Below are 22,360 nucleotides of genomic sequence, written 5' to 3' on the forward strand. Positions count from 1 at the left end.
TCCATCAAATTAACCAGATATAGTCATATATCGATATATATCACTTAAAATTGGGTATGACGTTCCACAAAACTATTAGTGAAAGCTTGACTAGTGAGAAAAAGTAAATTATTTCTCCCGCCATGTATTTAAATTAGCCACGCATCTTGCCTTATTGCTAATGTGTTATTCCCCGTAGAAAATAGTGCATTACTTTTTCTCAAGTAATTTGTACGTCGATTTGAATTAAGATTATGATTCTATGCGAAAGTATAAAAAAATGTTAAAACGCTTACAATTTTGCGCTATAAATGAATATGTAACCTTGTTCTACAGAGCGCATTAATTAAGTATCCACATCTCGCATTGTCTCGCGAAGAAAATTGTACTCACGCGTGAACTGAAGCCATGATGATGATGATGGAGGTGATGTATTTTTCTATAAATCAGCTAAATTTAGACTTGTATTCTATTTCAGCGTGTCGCGAATGTTTTGCATGTTGTGTAGTGAAGTTGTTTTATTCTCAAGTTCTTTTGTTCGTGTTGGAAGTGCCTTAAAATCGCACGTTTTATTGCGTTTAATAATGCTCGCATCCTCTGCTCCATCCGAGACGTGACCCAAGTCGAGAACTCGTTCGGTTTCGTTTTAGGGGATGATTGGTTGGGGGGTGGAGTGAATGAAACCCCCGAAAGCTGTTGGCTGAAAACTGAGTGGGTTTTTAAAGTCTAAACCCATGTCCCACTCTTTTATAGCCTTGCTCAACAGTCAACATATACCATTAGAGAACTTATTAAATTAAGAGATATTTACAGTGTTGGGACTGTTGTTGGTTTGCATGACTAATATTAGACCAAATCGGCAAATGGCTCATTCAATGCGAGTTTGTTCAGGACTAGCGACTACAGCATCCAATAAATGTTGGTCAGACAGTTCTCTCTGTAGCTATGATGATTTAATTTTCTTCATAGCTTGAGTCGCGCTAGAGGACTTGTTTATTTTGGTATATCCACAAATCTGAAAGGATTTTTTGGTCAGTTCGAATGAAAGTGTGGAGCTTGGCTTATTCATTGGTCATCTGTCTGTACGTAATTATTGGTCATTTTTCATTTGGCTAATGGGTTTGTCACAAATATCTATGGGTATTCCTTAAAGTGGAGCTTAAATCCTATTTTGTGTGAACAAAGTTTGATGTCGGGCCTAATGTATCAAGGAAGAAATACAATTGTCCTTCAATTGTCCATCATTCATACCATTCAGACATGAAAGCTAAATGAAGCCAAGGCTATTATTAAAGATCGCACATTGTATTAATTGTTGTGTTATGAGCTCTTATTGAAAGATGGCAGCACCTGTAATCATTGACACTTTCGGAATCATGATCTTGCGATGAGTAAACTTCAAATTAAATTTTAAGACTGACTTGATAGATCAATAGAAGGTTTACTTGTTAATTCCAGTATTTAGATAACTCCCTCAATGTTCAATCTTTCGTAAAATAAAGTCAGATTCTCTCTTAGCTTTCTATTTTGGATTCTATTTTTTAAGCCAATCGGAATTAGTTGTAAAATTTTGATTGATCAAATTTTCTTGTAATACCATAAATCAACCCAATTAAAGGACAAGAATGTGAACTGATAGTTTCAACTTATCAACTTCTTAAGTGAAAAGTTTTTTTAGGGTTATTTGTAAAGTGCGTTTTCTCCATTTTCAGTGTATGCCTATTTTGTCCACTTTGATATTTTTTGGTCGTTTTCTACGTGTAGATGGTCCGATAGTTTATTGTGGTTTTTTCTCGGGTAGATGTTGATATAGAAATCCTCTAAGTTGATGATCCCACGTGTTGACTAGATAGGAAGAAAGCACATTTCGAAACGCAAATTTTCCAGATGAGAGTATGTATGCCTATTAACGTATTTGTTCAACCCTTGAAATTCAGATATCCGATAGAATTAAGTGCTAGAAATTCAAACCATAATTTTTTTTCTAAACAAGAAATATTTTATTTCTAATCTAGAAAATGATACTCTTCAGTTAGTTTCTATAAACCATGGTTAGTAGGGGGAACTTTTCCCGAGTAGATATTTTCTCAAAAAATTTTGTTCTCTGTCCTATGTTGTCCATCGGGCAGCCAGAACAAGTATGATAATTTGGTCATTCATTTATCCACAGTTATTTACATAAGATTACGCTTTGTGGATGCCTACTGGTCTTTGTGATACACCAGCCATTGACGGATGCTGATGAATTCTCCATGTCTGGGATGCTATTGGCTGCTTTGCGCGTTGCCCGATATATGTGTATCGTCCACAATGAAAAGGGGTTCTCAGCTTCATTTCTGTTCAACTAAATTGTACTTTTTTGAGTTAAATTTTAAAAGTATTGACATATTCGGATACTAATTTACACTCGAGTCATCAATATTTGATCAGGTAGAACTTGTGCGCGATTTACTTTATTCATTGTTAATGAACCATCTGTCAGATTATGAGGAGTCTGCAGAGCTTCCACCCCCGGACCGTAATGGACTGATCACATTTAGCTCTGGGTTTTTATTGGGATATTCGAACACTCTTCATGTGTGCGCTTTCTGAGCAGTACTGCAACTTATATCAGTCAGCATTTCTTTGAAACTACCCCAACTTTAAGTCAGCCTTGTTTAAACACTTCACAAATGCAGGTACTGTATATTTTTGTTTTTTCTGATTTTGTTTTCGTCCGTATGATTTCACTTGTTTCTATAGTTATGCTGTCATTATGCGTACATACATGGCTTTGATTATTATTGATTTCGATGAATTTGACATTTTTCGCCAAATCTCTCATATTTTCTATGTTCCGATGCTTTTCGTTGGCGTTGATTCTCGATCGGTTATTACGAGACGTTATCATTATTTGCTTTAGGTTTGAAAATTCTTTATACAATACCCCCTCTATCTATCTCAACCCCTTATTTTTGTGTTTTCTTGAAATATCAATTAATTATCGTTTACCGATACGTTTGATATTTGAGTACGAAACGAATTTACGTATATTATTATTATTATTATTTTTGTGTATCGTTGGTTTTATTATTATAAATTTTATTGAAACGCTGGAATGGCGCGCGTCACTCGCATTTTCGTGGTATACTTTATTCGTTTCGCGACGATGCCAAAGTATTCACGATAAAATGTGCAGTGAATTCGGACCTAACCAGTAAACCCGCGATGATATTTAGCTATAATACCATCGAGTTAGAAGATATATCTTGAAAACTCTGTGCGCGACGTGTGGAAACAGAGTAAGAGGATTAATTAAGATGTAATACACCTACGAGGATCATTGGAAGAAAGCTGGCAATAGCGACATCAGTATTTGAAAATTTTAACAGGAGTCTATATATATACGGCGAATTAAATGTGCTTCGTGTGTTTTAAGTGTCACTTTATTGGATAAACTGCATGTCCGTCACTTGGTTACATGTTCCGAATCGCATTGGATAAGTCTTCGACTACTATGCCTATCAAGCAGGTACAATATCTATTTTCCTTTCATCGAATGCGTAAATAGTCGACTTGCGATGACGTTTTGAGTTAGAATACTTGATTTATTCAGAATAAAAAGGCGGCGGGCATATGTAAAACGCTGCTCGGGCAAAGATGTATAATGTAAGTTTGGTGAATGCGTGTGTTTATGCACTTTCACGGGTGCACTACGATGCCCCCATTCTCCTAACCTGGCAGTGTCTTATTCGAACACGTGCCGTGTACAAAGACTGAGGAGACTGTTGTTAGGTTAGTGTAATGCCTACCTTATCTCCAATTGTTTGACAGAGACCTGACTGATGAACAGGGTCGTGTATTCTAGACCTATGCCCTCAGGGCTTCGATTTATTATTATCTCACCTCATTCGAAAGTTTTAATTTCGCCTTCTGTCGTTGGGTCTTTGAATTATAGCCTCGTAGAGTCGTAAAAAAATAGTACAAGAATAGTATGATCATTTTCGACGATAGTTGATAGTTTGAAATAGTTTGAGTAGGTTGTCAAAAAGACATCAATTATTGAGAAGTTCATTTAATGATATTTTAGAGCATTGTGCCCTGAGTATGGCTGGCTGTTCTAGACCATGATGAACACCTGTCACCCACTACATGGATTTTCCTATTGTTACCACTGTCTTGGCAGAAATGTTTCGTGAACTGCTGCTAATCGATCAGCTGTTCTGATTCCACATTTCTTATTGTTCAAGATCAATGAAGACAATAGTGAATCGCTTAAGCCAAAAATGTATACATAAGATCTTAGCCTCTTGGATGAGGCCCAGAGAAGAGTAAATGCTGCTGCTCCTATGAGTTGATGATTTTAGGACACATCGATTGCCTGATTTAATGTCTGACCAAATAAACGGCATTATTAGTTTATCAAATGTCGTGAACTTGAGAAACACGAACCGAAATTCTGGTGACGCATTATAAACCGCGTTCGAACAAAGCTAGAATGTCGCAAGAACAAAATTGATTCTCGGTACAGCAGTATTCGTCATCCTAGGACACATCTACTCGATAAAGTATGGATAAAATGGCGAGATGTCAGTCGCATGCCCTGGTTGCGATGACTTCAGGTTGACTTCTGAGTCCTGCGATCATTCGAGTAAGGGACATTTAGCTTTGTTTGAACACGGCTATAGAACAGTTTACCCGCGATGTCTTGATCTAACACACATCATAATTGGTATTTCTTCGTCGATGTTAATATTTGCCAATCAAGTCTGTTAATCTATTTGATGCCCGAATAATTCGAACAGTTAATTACATCGGTTGATTTCCTTCACCCGGCTGATGATGATGATGTTGATGTTGATGATGATGATGATGATGACGATGACTGAGTTGTAGTAACACCATCGAAAGCCGGCGTGTTCAATGCTTTGGTGGTGACTCATCATCAATCTTCAACTACTGCTGCAGCTTTCTCTATTAGTTTGTGTCTATGATCACTTCGGTTTATGTGTTCTTGTGTTATTCCCGTTTTTGGCATGGACGTGTGTGTTCTCCTGTCTTGCAGAATCTACCATACTATCAACAGTTGCCAAGTGGGGTTACTGGCCAGCCACCAGTCATGACCAGCGTTGGTGTTCATGTATGTACAATTTGCTTTTCGAATTCATCGGATTTCACCCTGTGTATTACAGTTATGAATTATGAAAGACTTATAAATTGTCAGCAATTTAACGATGTACTAGGGTGGAGTTCAATATGAATTTTTTTCTTGTTTCATTGCTTATTTGATTTTGCATGTTTCATTTTAATTTTTTTGATATAATTCACGTGTGCATGAATAAAATTCACATATCGTCTATTTTAGTATCATGAATATCATTAAGTTGGTTTTTGTCATAAGTAAATAATTCTTCAGTAATTTCTGCTTATTTTCATTGCATTCATTGTTGTTTCATCTTTTCTTTTGACTTATTTAGTTCATTCTTGTAGTAATCATTTGACAAATGATTACTACAAGGTTCATTATCGGTATGATTTTGTCGATTGAACTGATTAGGCCTGTGACCAGTATCCAATTGAAATAGATGCACCTTCATCCAGGTTTTTGGATCTTGTTGAAAATGTATAAATCCTGATTACAGGCCTTATAGTATGCTAGGGAGATACTTCGTACTAGGTCTTGATTCATTATTAGATTATTTTCAATATTAAGAACCTTGATCTCATTCCCCATTAGCGCTTCTATATATGTATATATATATATTATATATGTTTTACTCTGTATTTTTCATACTTTTCCATTGCTCATGATTGTGAGAGTGTTTTAAATGCAAGTGCAATAAAGTGCACTTGAAATCCATCATTGATTTACTGCCAATGCCAGTACGGGCATACTTCATCAAATTATAGATATAAAATGTGCCTGTTCGTTTTATTCATAAAAGAATAGCGAACATGAACTCTTTTGATTTGAAGTATATGGCTTATTTAGCATCATTTGTATCCTCTCTGTATGACCTAGAATCATTAAATATTTAGGAGTGTTAGAACCTCCTGTGTCATCAACTGCCCATATGGCCAGCTTGTTCAATACATTTTCATCAACTGTGTTCTAAGGAATGAATCTAATATAGATAACATTTGTGAGACATAAATAGTTAATGTGTTCTTGATGGTATTTTGGAATAGAGTATAGAATAGGAAAGCTACCAATTCCTTGCAATACAATTCTTCTCAGTGTTACACATTCAGATGCTTTCCATAACATTAAAAATTCAGACACCATAGCTATGGTTATTGTTCTATGGTGTCATCCTGCAATGACAATGCAACCTGCTGTTTAGTATTGCAATCTGTCAATATTTCCTCATAGCTTTGTCTTGTCTTGCATATGTAGAAACTTAAATTTCTTCAGAACATGTGGCTGATGTATATCTACACTTCTGGTATATAAACCAATTACGATTAGCTTTTGAATTTAACAATGTTCATCTTGAGACGGCCATTTAGATAACAAAGGAATCTTTCGATTTGACATGCATTGCTATTGTTCAATGACTAAATTGTTAAATTTCTCTACAACTGGCAAAGTGATACCAATAATTTCTGAGACGGTCAACTTCGTCTTAAATTTTGCACGTAATGAGACAACTTGAAGTGATTTATTATTCACACCCCTTTGAGTCAATCAGGATGGAATATCACTTGCAGCCTTTGATAAGCAGCGAATGTGCAGTGATGATGAATCAAGATTTTGCTGCAGTGGCTGCCTATTAACTGTAATCAGGTTCTTGTACCGTAATTCATATCCATAGCAACCGGCTGTAGTGGATTCCGAAGTACCTCAGGATTTCTTATTCTATTGGTCTCTCAGTGCAGTATTGTTAAGACCTCGGCATTTTCCAAAACATTCCTTACACTACATATTTCGTATTACATATTCATAGAATTATTAGAAATGACCGCCTTGGCTTCTATCGTGTTCAAAGCGATGTTCATGTCGTTCTCTTTTACATTCGCAGATAACGGGATCACAAGATTTGGCTATGGAGGCGGTACAGTGTCAACAAAATGGCACCAATCATTTGGGCAACGAGGAAAGCAAGACGAACCTTATCGTCAACTATCTCCCGCAGACGATGACGCAAGAGGAAATTCGGTCGCTTTTTTCCAGTATCGGCGAAGTTGAAAGTTGCAAACTGATCAGAGATAAAGCTACAGGTACGTCGAAAGAACTGGTGGTGCAAATTCTGCGTTTTAATTCACTTATTTGAATCGATATTAATTAATTTCAAAGTCATTGACCTGACTTAGAAAGTGCATGAATTTGGTGGTTCCAGATTGATGACAGTTGCTATTTACAATGGGCTAATTCTCAAGTCTCAAGATATTATAGAATTCACCTTATCAAACTAATCAAAGCAGCTGTTTTCATATCCAATCCGCCAGATACAGTTTATTTGCTAAATGGAGGATATCTTATACTAATATTTTTAGAATAACAAGTTGTTAAAACCTCTAGAATTTTTTCTTTGAAATGCATTAATGGATATCTTTATGTTTCTATTCGATAATTGGTTGTTGGATCATTTTGATTTTGTGCTTTATGTTTTATTCTTATTTTTCATATTATGTATGAGTCCATTTTGATTTTTTTATCTTAAAAATATGATCAATTGGAGAATGATGGCATCAATGTTCAAAACTAATTCCAACTAAAACATATTTTTGAGAATTTTTTTGTTACAAAGCTTTTGTTTTGTTTAAAATCTCTGGAGGACTCACTTACTCCATTTCATTCTAAGTCTGATTTTCATGATATCAATTTACTCATATTGATATTGGTTACGAACTAATTTATTAGCACTTGATTTTCTTTGTTTGGGGAGTTGAATGATTATGATATAATGGTATTAATTCTTATACAACTACAAAAATGGCGTAGTCTAATCTGTTTAAAGGCATTGAGCTCTTTTAAGAGTATCCAAAATAGGAATTTTATAGTCAAAGTTGATCTGAAATGTCATATTTTGAAAATGCATGCTTTAGTTCCTAGTACACCCAGAAGGACTAAAAGTCATATGTTTTAAACACAGTCTCACAGTACATTAAGAATGTACATAACCTCCAAGATATATATCTATCTAAATTTCTCTCGGTAGCAAGTATTTAGAAAGGTATGCGGTTGTTTTTATTTTGTCATGAGGAAGCAGTCTTCTGCCAACAAGAAAGGATGTTATTACAACAAGCTCTGCGTGCTTTCAAAACCTGCGTATTTCACTAAGCAATCTGTAACAGTGCTTGAATATATAATGATAATGTATTTACTCTTCGTTTTAATCACCCGTGATGAATTCCAGTTCATTTTGAATGCATACAGCTATTGCCCGGTTGAGACAAATTAGACCTGTAACTCTGAGATGTTTTCTAGACTATTGATAAGGATGGGTATGATGGAATCGCGCATAAAGAGCTGTGCTGTTCTTCGAAATACTTCTAAAATTACTCATGTCACTGATAAAAAACCTTGAAAGAAAATGAATTGAAAGCCAGCTACATAGCTCGGTGTTTCCATGAATTAGTCATTCGAAAGGTGTTCATACTTGTGAAAAAAAAAATCAAAACAAAAAACTCAGGTGCTTGAGATAGAGCTTGGTAAGTTTTCTATGAAGAAGCCGGTCAGACAGGTTATTCTTGGATATCCTCACATGTGCCAACAATTACTACTATGCAGGCTTGCAGGTAATCATCATCTGCAGTCTGCCTACAGCTGGATGGAATTATTATTGCCTGGCTGTATATTAATGTTGTTATCCCTTAGCTACCTTCTCTACTCCCGTGCGCTCCGCACTGAAACCCAAACAATGGAGACCAATCAACGATGGATCCCAGTGTATGTTCTACGCTGATTCATTCAGCCTTTCGATCAATTTTCATATTATGTCACTGCGTGAAATTGGACGTGCAATATATGAAATGATTGTCATTAAATGTAATGGAAATTTATGAAAGGACGAGTGGCCTGGCACAGCGAAGTCTCTATCTATATGAACTTGGTTTTTGTTTGATTTCATGCTGAATGATTCGTTCATTATGTCTAATTGGTATTTCACCAAAAAAAATTGACTTCATATTAGGATGCAACTTTACGAAATTTAGTGCATTAGAATTGAATTTAGAACGTATATTGCCAGTTCTTGGCAGAATCAAGGTCGAATTGTGTATTTGAGATACACCTGATGATAAAACCATTTACTGTAGTAACACAATTCGACCTTGATTCTGCCAAGAACTGGCAATATACGTTCTAAATTCAATTCTAATGCACTAAATTTCGTAAAGTTGCATCCTAATATGAAGAGACTTGCTGGGGTTTTTCGCATATGATACATGTTTTTTACATGTAGTTTTATCAGCTTGTCAGGTATGCATTCACCAGCTGTACGAGCACATATGTATCTACGAAGTCTGTGAAGTTACTTGAATTAATCCGCTGATGAAGTAGCCGAAAAAAAAACATTTAAATTTGGCTTTCATATTTTTTCGTATCAGTACAGTTGACAGGTTTCATCAGCGCGTGCTTATGCGGTAATGGCTTGGTGAACACAATGACGTTTTAATGTTATTGCAAGAGCCATTCTTCAGTCTCTACTCACTACACAGCGTAGGCTTCATGTAATTTATTGGAACAAAGAAACGCGAATGCATAAATGCATGATTAAAACAGTAAATTGAGACAAAGGATGTTTTTGTATGCTGAACACATGCGGTGTATGATAAAACGCGTTCAGATTTTAATTCATCGGAGATAGGATTCATAGGTACAGATAGATGAGGCACAACTTGTTTTTTAAGTACAAGTTCATATCGACATAATGTACGGAGATATAAGATTTAATGAATGCTTTCAATAGATTTAGTTCTATCCAGGTGTTTGGAGTTCTCTGATTTACGTAAACTAATACTCAAATGATAATTCACGAGGGTTTAAAATTATTTGAACAGGTGCAATTAGAACATACTCTTCTCTACTCTTGCCTCTCTCTTGGGCAACTGTTTCATTTATATTTAGACGTATTCTTTTAAATGAAATATATAGCTGCATGGATATATATCATCATACTAAAAAAGCTTTGAAACTAATCGCATGGTAAAACTTGATGAGTTTGATGCAATTTTGGTGCCAGGGTTTGACGTTTGGTGTTGGTTGCGGAATATTTGGTGATAAGACTTTTCCTGCACGTACTAATCATATTATTATTATGTATGAATTGAAATAGCGTATACCACGTATAGTAGAGTAATATTTCCTTCAGTTTTTGCCTGAGGAACCTGTAAAACGTTCTACATGTGGTGTATATATCTCTTACATCTGTCTCTATTCTTTCTCTTTTTAATTTTTGGAATAAATAAACACAAATTTTTAAGCGTTTTATCAGTTGATGATAAATTATAATACCCCGATGTCTTACTTTTCTTTTCTTTTTATTTTAGCTTTCGTTTCCCCCACTGGTGAGCAGCTTAATACTGGGGCCCGAGCTCCAGGTGATGGGGGTAAGCACCATAATCAATTATTTCTCAACCTTTAGCTCTATAAGAGAAATGATTCCGAGAATATTTTAGCAACACTACTTGTTACAAGACTACTGTATATCTATATATACATATTAACCTCTTAGAAAATAGCTTACTGCCATTTCATCAGAAAAAGCACATACATGTAACACATGATTAGATAATCAGGCCTGATTATTAATCTGATATCTGAATGACGAAACACTGCCCCTCTTGTTGTTTTTATGCATTTTACACACGCACGGCGCGCGTTGGATGATGATCATTCTCGTAGTTCATGCTGGTAGTAGCGAATTTCGATTAGTTGTTTATACGTCGGGAATGTCTCGGAGTTTACTAAGGCAGTGTAACGGGAGTATGGCAATTCACAAAAAATTCGCTGTGGAGAAAATAATAATGTGTACTATTTTACGGAATAGTGCACCTTCGCATGTCTATCAGACGAAGCTGTTGGTACTTATAGCTCAGCTCGTGGTGTTAGTACTGGCGTTGTGTATATGCTTAGTTTCTTGCGCTGCTACCAGTATGAAAGACGTGTGTGTGTGTCTGTGTGTGTGTAGTATTGCATTTATACCACATCATCTCGTCCTACTCAGAAATTTCATTAATTAACTCATAAATGCCATTCACTAAGAATAAATACAGTTCTCCAGAGATGTGCTGCAGTTGTGTTTTGTTCTTGAAATCAGTGTTGTTGTTCGTTGTTTTATTAAATGTCATTGTGTTTTGAATTGAGAACATTTTGAATGTTTTTATTGCGAAAACGACTCTAGTTACAATTTCTCTGCTGTCTGAGATTACTTCTCGTTATTATACATTGTTGGTTATATTCATTTCTTGTCGATGATAATTTTGATCGATTCATTTTTTCGTTTGAATCGTCATGATTGATACATATTATATACAGTACATATAAATGTTTCTGATACTGAAATGTATTCGAAGCTATAGCAGCCTGTGAAACGCTGCCAGTTTTATATCCATAAAACTATTGATAGCTCTTCAAAACACCTGATGTGTTACCATTCACCGACTTCACTAATAAACCATATATTTACAAATACAGAAACAAAAGCGAATTGAATATTAACTGAACCGATGTTTGTTCTATTGCAGGTCAGAGTCTTGGTTATGGATTCGTGAATTATAAGACTGCTGCTGATGCAGAGAAAGCCATTACAACGTTAAATGGTCTGCGGTTACAGAATAAAACAATAAAGGTATGTCCTGACCGATCGATACGCTACACGATATTTTGCTGTATCGTCTATTTTTGGTTCGCTCTAATGATAGATTACACAGTCCCTTAGTAATCGGCCATGCGTCATCATATTTACTGTCAGTGGAAGCAGGTTTTTATCCACATCATGATATGATATAATTGTGATTCATTTTATGGCCGATGATTGTATAGCGCTAGTGCTTCACTCAAACAGTTACGTATCTAGGCATTCAGGCTTCGCTACGACTAAGTATGCACGCGGCATACTGTTTTAAATATCTTGAGATTGAAGCATTCTTTTGTTCTTCGAGTTTATGTTGTTTTCTTTCGAGAGAGCGCTTAAGTACATGAAAGCAAAAACGTGGCAACGATTTCATTGCGCCGGGGAACGGTGGCGATAAAAAACTTTTCATCAACTCGCTTACGCTTATTTTGTAGGTCTCCTACGCTCGGCCGAGCAGCGAGAGTATAAAGGGTGCCAATCTTTACATCAGTGGCATTCCAAGGAACATGAATCAGGCCGATCTAGAAAATTTATTCGCCCAATGCGGTAAAATCATCACTGCTAGGATACTCTATGATAATGTCACAGGTATTTAGTATATTTCGCGAAGAACATGCTTGCCGCGGTAGTTAAACGTTATCGTCCTTAGCTTTAATCTCGAACTTAACGTGAATTTCAGGTATGTCGAAAGGCGTTGGATTTATTCGATTCGATACACGCGCGGAAGCCGAAAAAGCGATCGAAAAACTGAACGGCGTGATTCCGGAAGGTTGTACAGAGCGCATTCAAGTGAAGTTCGCCAACAATCCTAGCTCGAACAAAAATACAATCCCAGTAACTATCCCGTTCCCGTATCTGCCACAAACCACCAGACGTCTACTCGGGCCTATCCATCATCCTACTGGTCGATTCAGGTATGTACACGCAGTCACTTATTGAATCTCCATTTCTTCAATTCGTCGATATCAACAACAACAAAAATATGTCCAGGCGAATTTCAGTTCATCATACATAAAACTGCTTTCGTTCTTTGTTTCTCTCATCGTAGCTTATGTATTTTAAAACGTCGAAAAATAGGTACTTGATTATTGATATAACTTAAGAGCAATTCATTGATTGAAATAGTAGATAAGCCGGCTAAGATACGCGATAAATTCTGGAAAAAATCGTTGAATTTATTAAAATAAGGAAAGGGGTATTCATTCGCTATTGCCAGGTCTGTTTGCCTTATTGGGGTGCATTGTCAGGACATTTTGCGTGTAACATCAAGGCTATGTATGAATAATTTCTGTAGTAGAATCTGTCGAATGGAATATCATGATTTGATGTTTGAAAGCAAATCAGTTTAACTTATTGTCAAAGCGGTTAATAAATACCTGGGGGGCACTGTTTGTGGTAAATGATGTACCACTTATACTGGGAGTAATATCTATCATTTCAACTTCTATGTAACACTTTATTGTAGTATAGCGTATGCCTGAAGGGTATAAACATAGAATTCAAAGCCGATGATGATCGATAATTACGAAGTTTCTCGTATTTCAATCAACGCTCGTCGTCACGTGTCGAATTTTATTTCAATTTTCATTTCAATCTCCACTGTGCGCCAGCGATCATACATCGAGACCGGGATTAAAACGAATAAGCGGCTGTTTTTTCTGCGCATATATTAATTAACATTGTATTGTGGAGAAAGTATATTTGTGTATCGCACGCATAGAAGCCCCATATAGCAAATATTTATGGCTGATCGATATTATCTATACAATTTCCTACGCAGCTGTTAATCTAGAAATCTCAGTTTTCTCTACGGCTTGTTTAGATATATGTTGCGGGGAGATTGACTAGGTTCCAGCCGGATTTCGGCAAGTGACTAAACAATTTTCTTCGTTTACCACTTGAAAATATGATATGAACTCGTATAGTCGTATGTTAATAAATGAATATGATTTAATATGAGGCCGTTGAAAAACGGCGATGACTGGAGATAGTTAATAATGTACGAACCGTTGAAACAGTGTCTTCGTATTTATTAAAACATCATCTTCGATGTATTACTGCAAACTTCTTCTTCAGTTTGTCGGCTGATTGCAATTTTAAGATACGGGCTCTTCACGATTTTTAAATCGATAAAAGTAATTTCCGTCTGCACGCTAGAAAATTTGATAAATGGAGTCATTTTATCTTGACATTTCGGGCTTCGTTGATTCCTGCCACTGGGTTCTGTTCATGCTATACTTCACTGCCGCAAACACAATTCTGCTAATGTGCAAGGTTGTGCTGTATGGTGCATAATGAACGGATGAAAGAAACCAGGATTATCTACCCATTGTCTTATTGTGAATAAAAGATGCACTTCGAGAAATGGGGGATTCATACATAGCCCTGCTTTGTCTGGTAGCCTTTATCGTCTTCATAGGTTAGGAAATGAAATATAAGAAAACTAGGGGATGAAAAAGAGATTTTTGATATACGCAACGGAATAATGCTTATGAGGCTAATTAACACTAACGATAGAATGGAAAGTAGAAAATCTGCCTATCTATTGAAACTGAATTTTACTATTTGAAGCAAGCGCTTTTTGCATGGAAGAAGTAACACTCCTCAAGAACGCATCATCTATCAAACGGATGCTTCATAGTCACGAAAGAATGAATATTTTATACGAAATGGTATAACATCATTGACCAAAATGGTATAACATCATTGACCGGGTCTCATGTTTATACTGGCATATAGCCGTATATATACCCCCTGCATATCTACCTGTAAAGAGTAGGATCGTTTGTGAATGCATGGTTTGAATACCACCACGGAGGGGGTGGATTTCACTTGACAATGAATGCAGACAAATTTAGCAACATTCTTTGTCCATCAATTAATTGGCGTAGGGCCTGAAGACGACTGGAGTAGTACACGCATAAATGTATTGCGTGGCCTATGGACGCAGCACACAGGCTGTGTTATTGCATTCGCTTCGCATATGAATTGATTTCAATTATTCAGTGATGGGGAAATTGGATCGATCAAAGTAAATAATTCTTTGTTTCGCCAACTTCGTATTAATCACGTGGCTCGTTATTGTTTGGGTGCCAACAACGCAGTGGATGCGTGGTTATGAGTTTGGTGTCAAACTCTCTCGCGCTCTGCTGGGTGAAGTGGAAAGATTGCTCGATGAATAATGAATTCGTTTTGAGCCACTTCATTTTTCTGTCATAATCTAGTGAAAATTAATTGCACGAGTTCGAAGTTTTTTTTTTTTTTTCGTGAAAATATCTTTTAAAAACACGCACGAAACTGGCGCTGATGAAGCATAGGCTTATTATACATTGATGTACATGCTATATGAGTTCCCACTAAACAAAGATCTTCTATTTACTACTATCTGCTAGGAATAGCAGCGTCTACTTACAATAAGATATTGTTTTACACCTTTGTTTAATAACGTAGGCATGGTATTCATATTCGTTCTTCGCTGTCAGTGGTTTCTCATTCATAACAACAAATTATTAGCATTTTCTACTATAGAATATACTCCGTGTCTTGTCATCGTAGTTAAACAAAATGTTAGGGGCTTTAATGAATTCTACTCATATCAGTAACAGACCATTTCGCTGGCAAAATTTACCGCAATATTGAATGTGTTCAATAAAATTCGATATTTACTCCGATAAATTTCCAGTGGTCCATTGTTGTTGGGAATACAAATTATTAGGTGCCATCTGGCCAGAAATATAAATCACTTTGATACCTGCTGGCGACATAAGAGCAGCTGATCTAACACAGTTTATATACATTATTATGAGCATGCCCCGATGGCATCTTGGTTTGAGAAATATTTTTTTTGTGGAGTATTCTAGATATGATATGCCAGGTTTATTTAATGTTCATTTTCTATTCAGAACTAATCAGGAAAAAAAATGTTGAGAACAATTTGTCGAAACCTATCGGCCTTGAAAAAAGCGTGGAAAAAAGTTGACAAAAACATCTTTCGTGTCATTATTTTAATAGCCACTTAATTGATATGTATTCGATATCACGTTTATTTCTAGTATGTCTACTCTTGTTAAATTGCCCTTACCACCCGTACGTACGCGTATCGGCTGTTTTGAAATTTATCCAGAAAATTCATTGGAGACATTTGATTGTCGACCGAACCTCATCAGACAATTACGTCTACTGCTCTCATGTTTCTCCTCATGTGGCGCTGAATTGCTACTCAAAAAATACGAAATTGCTAGCTGGCAATTATGCAATATATGGTGTTATCCGTTCATAAATGAAGCACATTGCGGTATCTGTAGTCCAATTCGAGGCAGTTGTATCTTCATTCATAAACGCATCGATATTAGTCATTTTCATATTAGTAATCATTGCGTAATCATGATTGCAGATTTGTACTTGAACTGTTTATGATATTACTTGAAATGTATATTCAAAATCAGTGATGATAAAAAATGTTTATATTGCTATTGCATGAATTTTAGTTTGACTTTTTAAATGTTTTTATTTGTATATATATATATATATCTAATAGTGTTACACCGATTAATAACTCAAACACTATTTACCGTACTTCATTAGTAGATTTTTGTTTTGGTAGCCTGTAACGTGATTTCGCATTATTTTGCATAATTTTCTACTTATATACTCTTTCGGTTTTTCTCGAATTCTCGTCATTCATATCATGATTTCATTCAAACGACATGTACCATACAATCATCGGTGTATCATTATTATTATATAATTATTTTTCCAGAATCATTATCATTATGGTCGTCATTCTTTTTTACCGCTTCACTGAACGTTATTTTTCCATGTATTATTTGACAACGTATCATTTGGAACTTACCACCGGAGAGAGAGAATGCACTTTTTGATCTTTGCTTTGATTGTCGCTGTGTTAAATAGATACTGTTTGGTTTACAGGTTTTCTCCTTTGGAGGGGTGCGTATTACCCTATACTGCTACTACTACTACTACCTTCGCTAACCCAGCAATTCGAAAAATTGGAGAACAAAAGCAAAATGGGTAAATAGTATTTGGATTGCCTATACATTCCCACTCCCAGCATTAGTCGCGCCAATGGCATAGCACTACGTATACAAAAACGATGCTGTATATGCTCGATACAATGGAAGAACTTTTTCATATAAGGGGGTCGGGAAAAATTATGTACGATTTTATACGAACCTAATACGACAAAAAAAAAGAGTTGTGTAGTAGTTCATGGAGAATATGAAAGTGCACCTTTTTCCTTCTCGAAATTTGTTTCTTCGATTTCCAAACTTTTCCAGCTTTCTGATAGATTAATTCCCTGGCTTCCAATTATGCTGTTTGTAGCCTTAGTTTTTGATGGCTTGAAACAACGCCATGATTATCTGCTTTTTGTCTTGTCTGTGTTATTTTGTCCGTCTATTTTTTTGTTTTCTCTTCGAAAAATTGATCGTGTACTGATTAATTGATTGTGTTACCGAAACTTTCTGGCATCCTGTCCGCTTTTAGCATTTGATTATATCGAAACAAATCTGCACTGTATATTTGGAATGTGTCATATATTTATATTTATCTAGTCTTCATCCACATATTGGGAACTGTACGATATATGAATTATCACTCGTTCCATACAACTACTATCACTGATTACGGCAGAAACTAATTATTCATTGGACTTCAAATGATATTCAAATTTCGAGTTTAACGAGCAGCCACCAAAAATGAAGTTATATTTTAACATTTTCCTACATGTTCGATTATTTGCCACCACCATTATGTGTCGATAGTTGGGAGCCACGCGGAACTACGTCTGCTGTATTATTAGAAATAGCGGCATCCATCCATTGTGCATTTTTCAACACTACATGTTCTCTAATAACTCTCAAGACAGACCGTTTTGTTGCTTGTTTTTTGCATTATCATTGATATTTACCATTTGAAGTGACTTCTGCTGGGATTGCTTATATTTTTACTCTATCTCTTTGTTATTACTGTTATGATTATCATTGAATTATTATTATTATCATTATTAGTACCACTATTGTCAAGTGTTTTAAAAATATTATTATTGTCATTGTTCTTATTATTATTATTACTATCATCATTATTCATAATTGATAGGTTGATTTGATATTTTAATTTACCTCATCTAAGATATATTTAACTTGCTCAAGCTCAATAACTTGTTCTAATTTAGAGTCATTTGCTTTTACCAACATCAGCCATTTGCGATCGCGACGTTCCCCTGGCAGTAAATCGTCAATTGAAAATGTTCATACTCCTGTTATGACCGTTCCTTCGAGATTTTTGCTATGTCTAATTCCAATTTTCTGTTAATTCTGTCTGGGGAACACTTCATGTGTACAGCTGCGAATATCTGGAAACTTGAAAAAAAAGATAATTCAATTTCTCAATGGTTTTCCATTAGCTCTTGAGCATTAATTCCTAAATTCAGCCACATAGTATATAAAACGGTCATTCAGTTTACAATGAAGAAGTTCATTTTGTGGATGAAGAACGAATATGTATGTTAATATCATAAACGTTACTGTATAAAAGATGAAAGATGTTTGCATTCTTTTATATATTATTCAACTGTTTTCATGGTCGTTGTATATATATATATATATATAGATATATTGCTGGTTCTCTATTGGAGAATAGTATTTTAGGTTTTCGTTGTAATGTATGACTCTTCTTCTTCTTCGCATGTGTTCATTATTGCTATGTTCTATTTAACAGACTCAAGCACCAGAGCATTGACAAAATTTCAGTTGATAGAGATTTCACCAAAACGTGAGTCAAAAATTTTTCATATCACAAATTTTGATTGTTGATATATATGATAATATTCATGCAATCATTCATTACTATTTGTTTGATAGATTTTTTTTCATTATCGATATTAATTATGACGATTATCATTAGTATTTATATTATCACCGTTATTATTATCATCAAAAATTCATAAAGACCGCTCCTTGTGAATTTTTGTTATCATTGATATTTTAACTCACAAAATTATTTGCTTTTAATGCACTGAATTCTTTTTGAATCAAAGCAAATACATGCAATCGAAATCAACTCATTAAAACATGAGCTTGTCAATGGGACTCATGTACTCCATTGAATTGATGATATTTGAGTAATCTCTGTGCTGAGAACGGTTAATCGACGCTTTTAGGCGGGCTTCGTTTCAAAATATTTAGTCGTTGACGGCATGAGTTTTCTAAACTAACCGCATTCAATTCACTCGCTTACAAATTCTTAGCATTTAGAAAGTCTTTCTGCACTTAATACCGAGCGCCGATCTTGACAGTGCTTCAATACACACACATGTCAATGAATCATTACAATCAGAAAAAGATGCCATTAAAATGTGCCTGTGTGTTGTATTTGAAAGATTTTATGGCTGCAATTTATATACCTCGTTACACCTGCTGGTTACACGCCAGTGAGATGATGCTGCTACTGCTGTTGCTGCTAGCAAGCAGAGGATGAAGTCTACAAACAACACCCAGTAGATAAACTTACAGTAGTTCGTGAACTAATTAACTAATGGACACCATCATCTTTAATAAATCGCCGTAAAAGGTGTTACAGTTTAATGGATTGCTGTATCACTAGATAGCTGTATGGATTAAGTGACTCCCATCCATTCAATGTTCAGTGCAATTCAATCGTATTTTGAATCAGTTGTCGTGATGGTTTTATTTCTGATCTTGGCCCAGGTGCACGGAATGAGCTTTGAATATTTCTGCATCACTTTTTAGTGTCATTGATTTCTGGGTAATCACCTCCTCGGATTACTTATGCCTGATGCATGTGTGTATTCGAATGCGCTGTTAAAAAGATATTTTGTTCATTTGTTTTTTCAACTCTTTAGACTTTGTATCTACTACGATGGAAAAGAACTATTAGGGGATGTTTTTGTCTCGTCTGATCGCGTCATAAAATCTTAATGCGCGTTTTTGTTGTGTCTTTTCAGGTTCTCCCCGTTCGAAGGTGGTTTAGTACCGAACACATTGATTCCAACGAGCCCGATAAACGGATGTGGGTGGTGCATATTCGTGTACAACTTGGCGCCGGAAACCGAGGATAATGTACTGTGGCAGTTGTTCGGGCCCTTCGGTGCGGTGCAGAATGTGAAAGTAATACGTGATCAGTCGAATAAATGCAAAGGCTACGGATTTGTAACAATGACCAATTACGAAGAGGCGTACGCGGCTATACAGAGTTTGAACGGATTTACGCTCGGAAACCGCATATTACAAGTGTCATTCAAGACCAATAAGCAAAAAGCGTAAAAAATAAACAGTCGTTTCGATTGAGAGGCGGAACCGTAGTAAGCACGAACAATTTTTAAATAAAACTTTATTTAAAAAATGGAAAAAAGTGGATTGTGGATACTAGTCACCAAATAACATTATTATTTACAGAGGAGCATATATTATAAAAAGATATGAAATGTGTGAGAGACGAACAATATTATTTATGAAGCGTTTACTTAAAAAAAAAAACACAAAATTCTTCGACGAAAATAAGTGTATCTGTACGTATACGTGTACGTGACTTGAAAAAGAGACAAGGATGTTATACAAAATGTGTTCATTGTGCTTGCAATCCTGAAAGGATGTACGTTAACTCTAAATGTGGTCAAAATAAGTCCACGCATAGCAAATTTAAATCAAACCATTGCGTTTGTGGCCCAACGTTTACCGTAATTGGCTAATTATCGTTACCATTTTTTGTCTGAATTACGATCTTCTTGTTGTTATTACTATTTACAATTTAAAAGCGTTCTGTTTCGGGTTTTATCATTTTTCGATCAATTAGTTTTTCTCATCGACAGCATAATTTTTCTCTTGATTCATTTACATGATGTACACACACACACACACACACAATACATACACATGCAGAGTACTAATCAGTGCTCTATCTCTCTCTTTCTCTCTCTCTCTCGCTGTTTTTTGCTGATGATTTTTTGTTCGTTGTGGGTTTAGTTCAGTATTTGTGTTGTTTAGTCATAACAAAAAAATTGACAAAAAATTTTCTTATGTATGGAAAAAATTCATATTATCATAATATATCATACAAAACCAATCTTAATATTTTGGTAGTCACAATTACCAGACTATAATGTAAATCGTGGTGTTTATATTTATTGTCTTATTCTATTTAACTCAGTACGATTTTGTTTTAGTCAGTAACCATTTGTGCATTTAACAATCTCAAAAGACTCGATATCTTTCTAAGTCACTTTAGCTGCATATCAGTTTTTGGTCCTCGCCACATATATCTCGATGTTGATATATATTTAAGATTTTTTAACATGTTGCCAGGACCAAATCGATCAGCATATCTGCCAATCTCATTTCTCCGAGTCTCATTTTTACACAAAAAAAACCAGTGTTCGTTTTATGATTATATTTATTTGATGATTTTTGCTGAAAATAACTGCTTTTTATTTACAGCGCGAGTAGCGCCGCCAAAGCAATTCTTTTTTGTTAGTAGTTTTCCTTTGATTTAGCCAATATTCTTTTTTAGTTTGCTAGTTTTGTTGGTATTACCTGATCATACAAGAATTTTGTAATCGATATATTATTAATTTATTTCTCTGATAGAAGACCTATCTGTTATGATTTATATATCAATATGTAGATAGATATATATGTATATATATATTTATCTAAAATATATATATATGTATGTATGAAGATTGTACATAAGTCATGTACTATTTATTTCTAATTTATTTCATTCATTAGTTACTCACATTACCTGTTTAGTTAGATTTTGTTGCTGGTTTACCAATGATAGTAATAATTATAATATTGATGATGATGATAATGATGATAATAATAATAATATTATCCTTGTTTATTTCTAATTTGTGCTATTTAATGGGCTTATTGTTTTGCTGCACCTATAATCTCATTGCTTTGTCCTTGTTGTTTTCCCGTGGAACGTTTATCATACATGTATTTTTTAGACACCTGACTTTTTCATTTTCTTCACCACCCGAGGCATTCATATTAACAACATTTCTTTTGCGTTTTTGGGGTTCCTGTTTCTCTCGGTTATCAGTCGGTCTTCGTTTCAATAATTATTCTCTCTAAATTTTCCCCCGGGTGGGTTAATTTTGGCAGTGATAAGCCAGATGTAATACACATATATAGATACATGATATAACGTTTTTAAATTTGCATGTGATGGAAGAGACTGTGTTGTGATTTGAAAACCAAAAAATGAAAAATAGGATATTTAAAACAACTCAGTCCTGAGACAGCGCACTCGCTCGCTCACGGTGGCGAACAAGTCAAAACGGATTCTTCATGCAACTTCCAAAAAGAGATTTCTATATTTTTGTACAGTTCGATATGTAAATCTAGTCACTGGATTTTTAGCAATGGGGTTTTGTACCAATGATGTACAGTTCCGATGTACAAATACATAATTACAAGGCCACATTTCTGAGCTCTTCCATTTACAAATATATCTGTGAATATACCGGATTTTCATACATATGAGGCGGACATTTAGATCCACTTAAAGGTCACACTTGCTGTGTATATATTATATAATGATTAACGTATTTGTGA

At 35.2% G+C, this 22,360-nt stretch overlaps 1 protein-coding gene across 1 annotated transcript; it reads left to right on the top strand.

Moving 5' to 3' along the window:
- Positions 1-384: 384 nt before the first annotated feature.
- LOC141898605 (ELAV-like protein 3) lies at positions 385-21,414 on the top strand. The gene is made up of 10 exons (XM_074784597.1): positions 385-405; positions 5,024-5,098; positions 6,981-7,179; positions 10,453-10,512; positions 11,650-11,753; positions 12,194-12,347; positions 12,439-12,673; positions 16,689-16,790; positions 18,498-18,551; positions 19,744-21,414. Exons 1-10 carry the CDS (start codon positions 388-390, stop codon positions 20,060-20,062), a joined length of 1,320 nt encoding a protein of 439 aa, XP_074640698.1. The 5' UTR covers positions 385-387; the 3' UTR covers positions 20,063-21,414.
- Positions 21,415-22,360: the final 946 nt, after the last annotated feature.

Source organism: Tubulanus polymorphus, chromosome 2 (assembly GCF_964204645.1).
Source record: "Tubulanus polymorphus chromosome 2, tnTubPoly1.2, whole genome shotgun sequence".
Taxonomy (NCBI): Eukaryota; Metazoa; Nemertea; class Palaeonemertea; order Tubulaniformes; family Tubulanidae; genus Tubulanus; species Tubulanus polymorphus.

Bases quoted from the DNA above. Each gene is read 5' to 3' on its own strand.
- LOC141898605 (XM_074784597.1), top strand. The intron at 5,099-6,980 runs GTATGTACAATT...TTACATTCGCAG, and splicing joins TGACCAGCGTTGGTGTTCAT to ATAACGGGATCACAAGATTT. The intron at 16,791-18,497 runs GTAAATAGTATT...TCTATTTAACAG, and splicing joins GGAGAACAAAAGCAAAATGG to ACTCAAGCACCAGAGCATTG.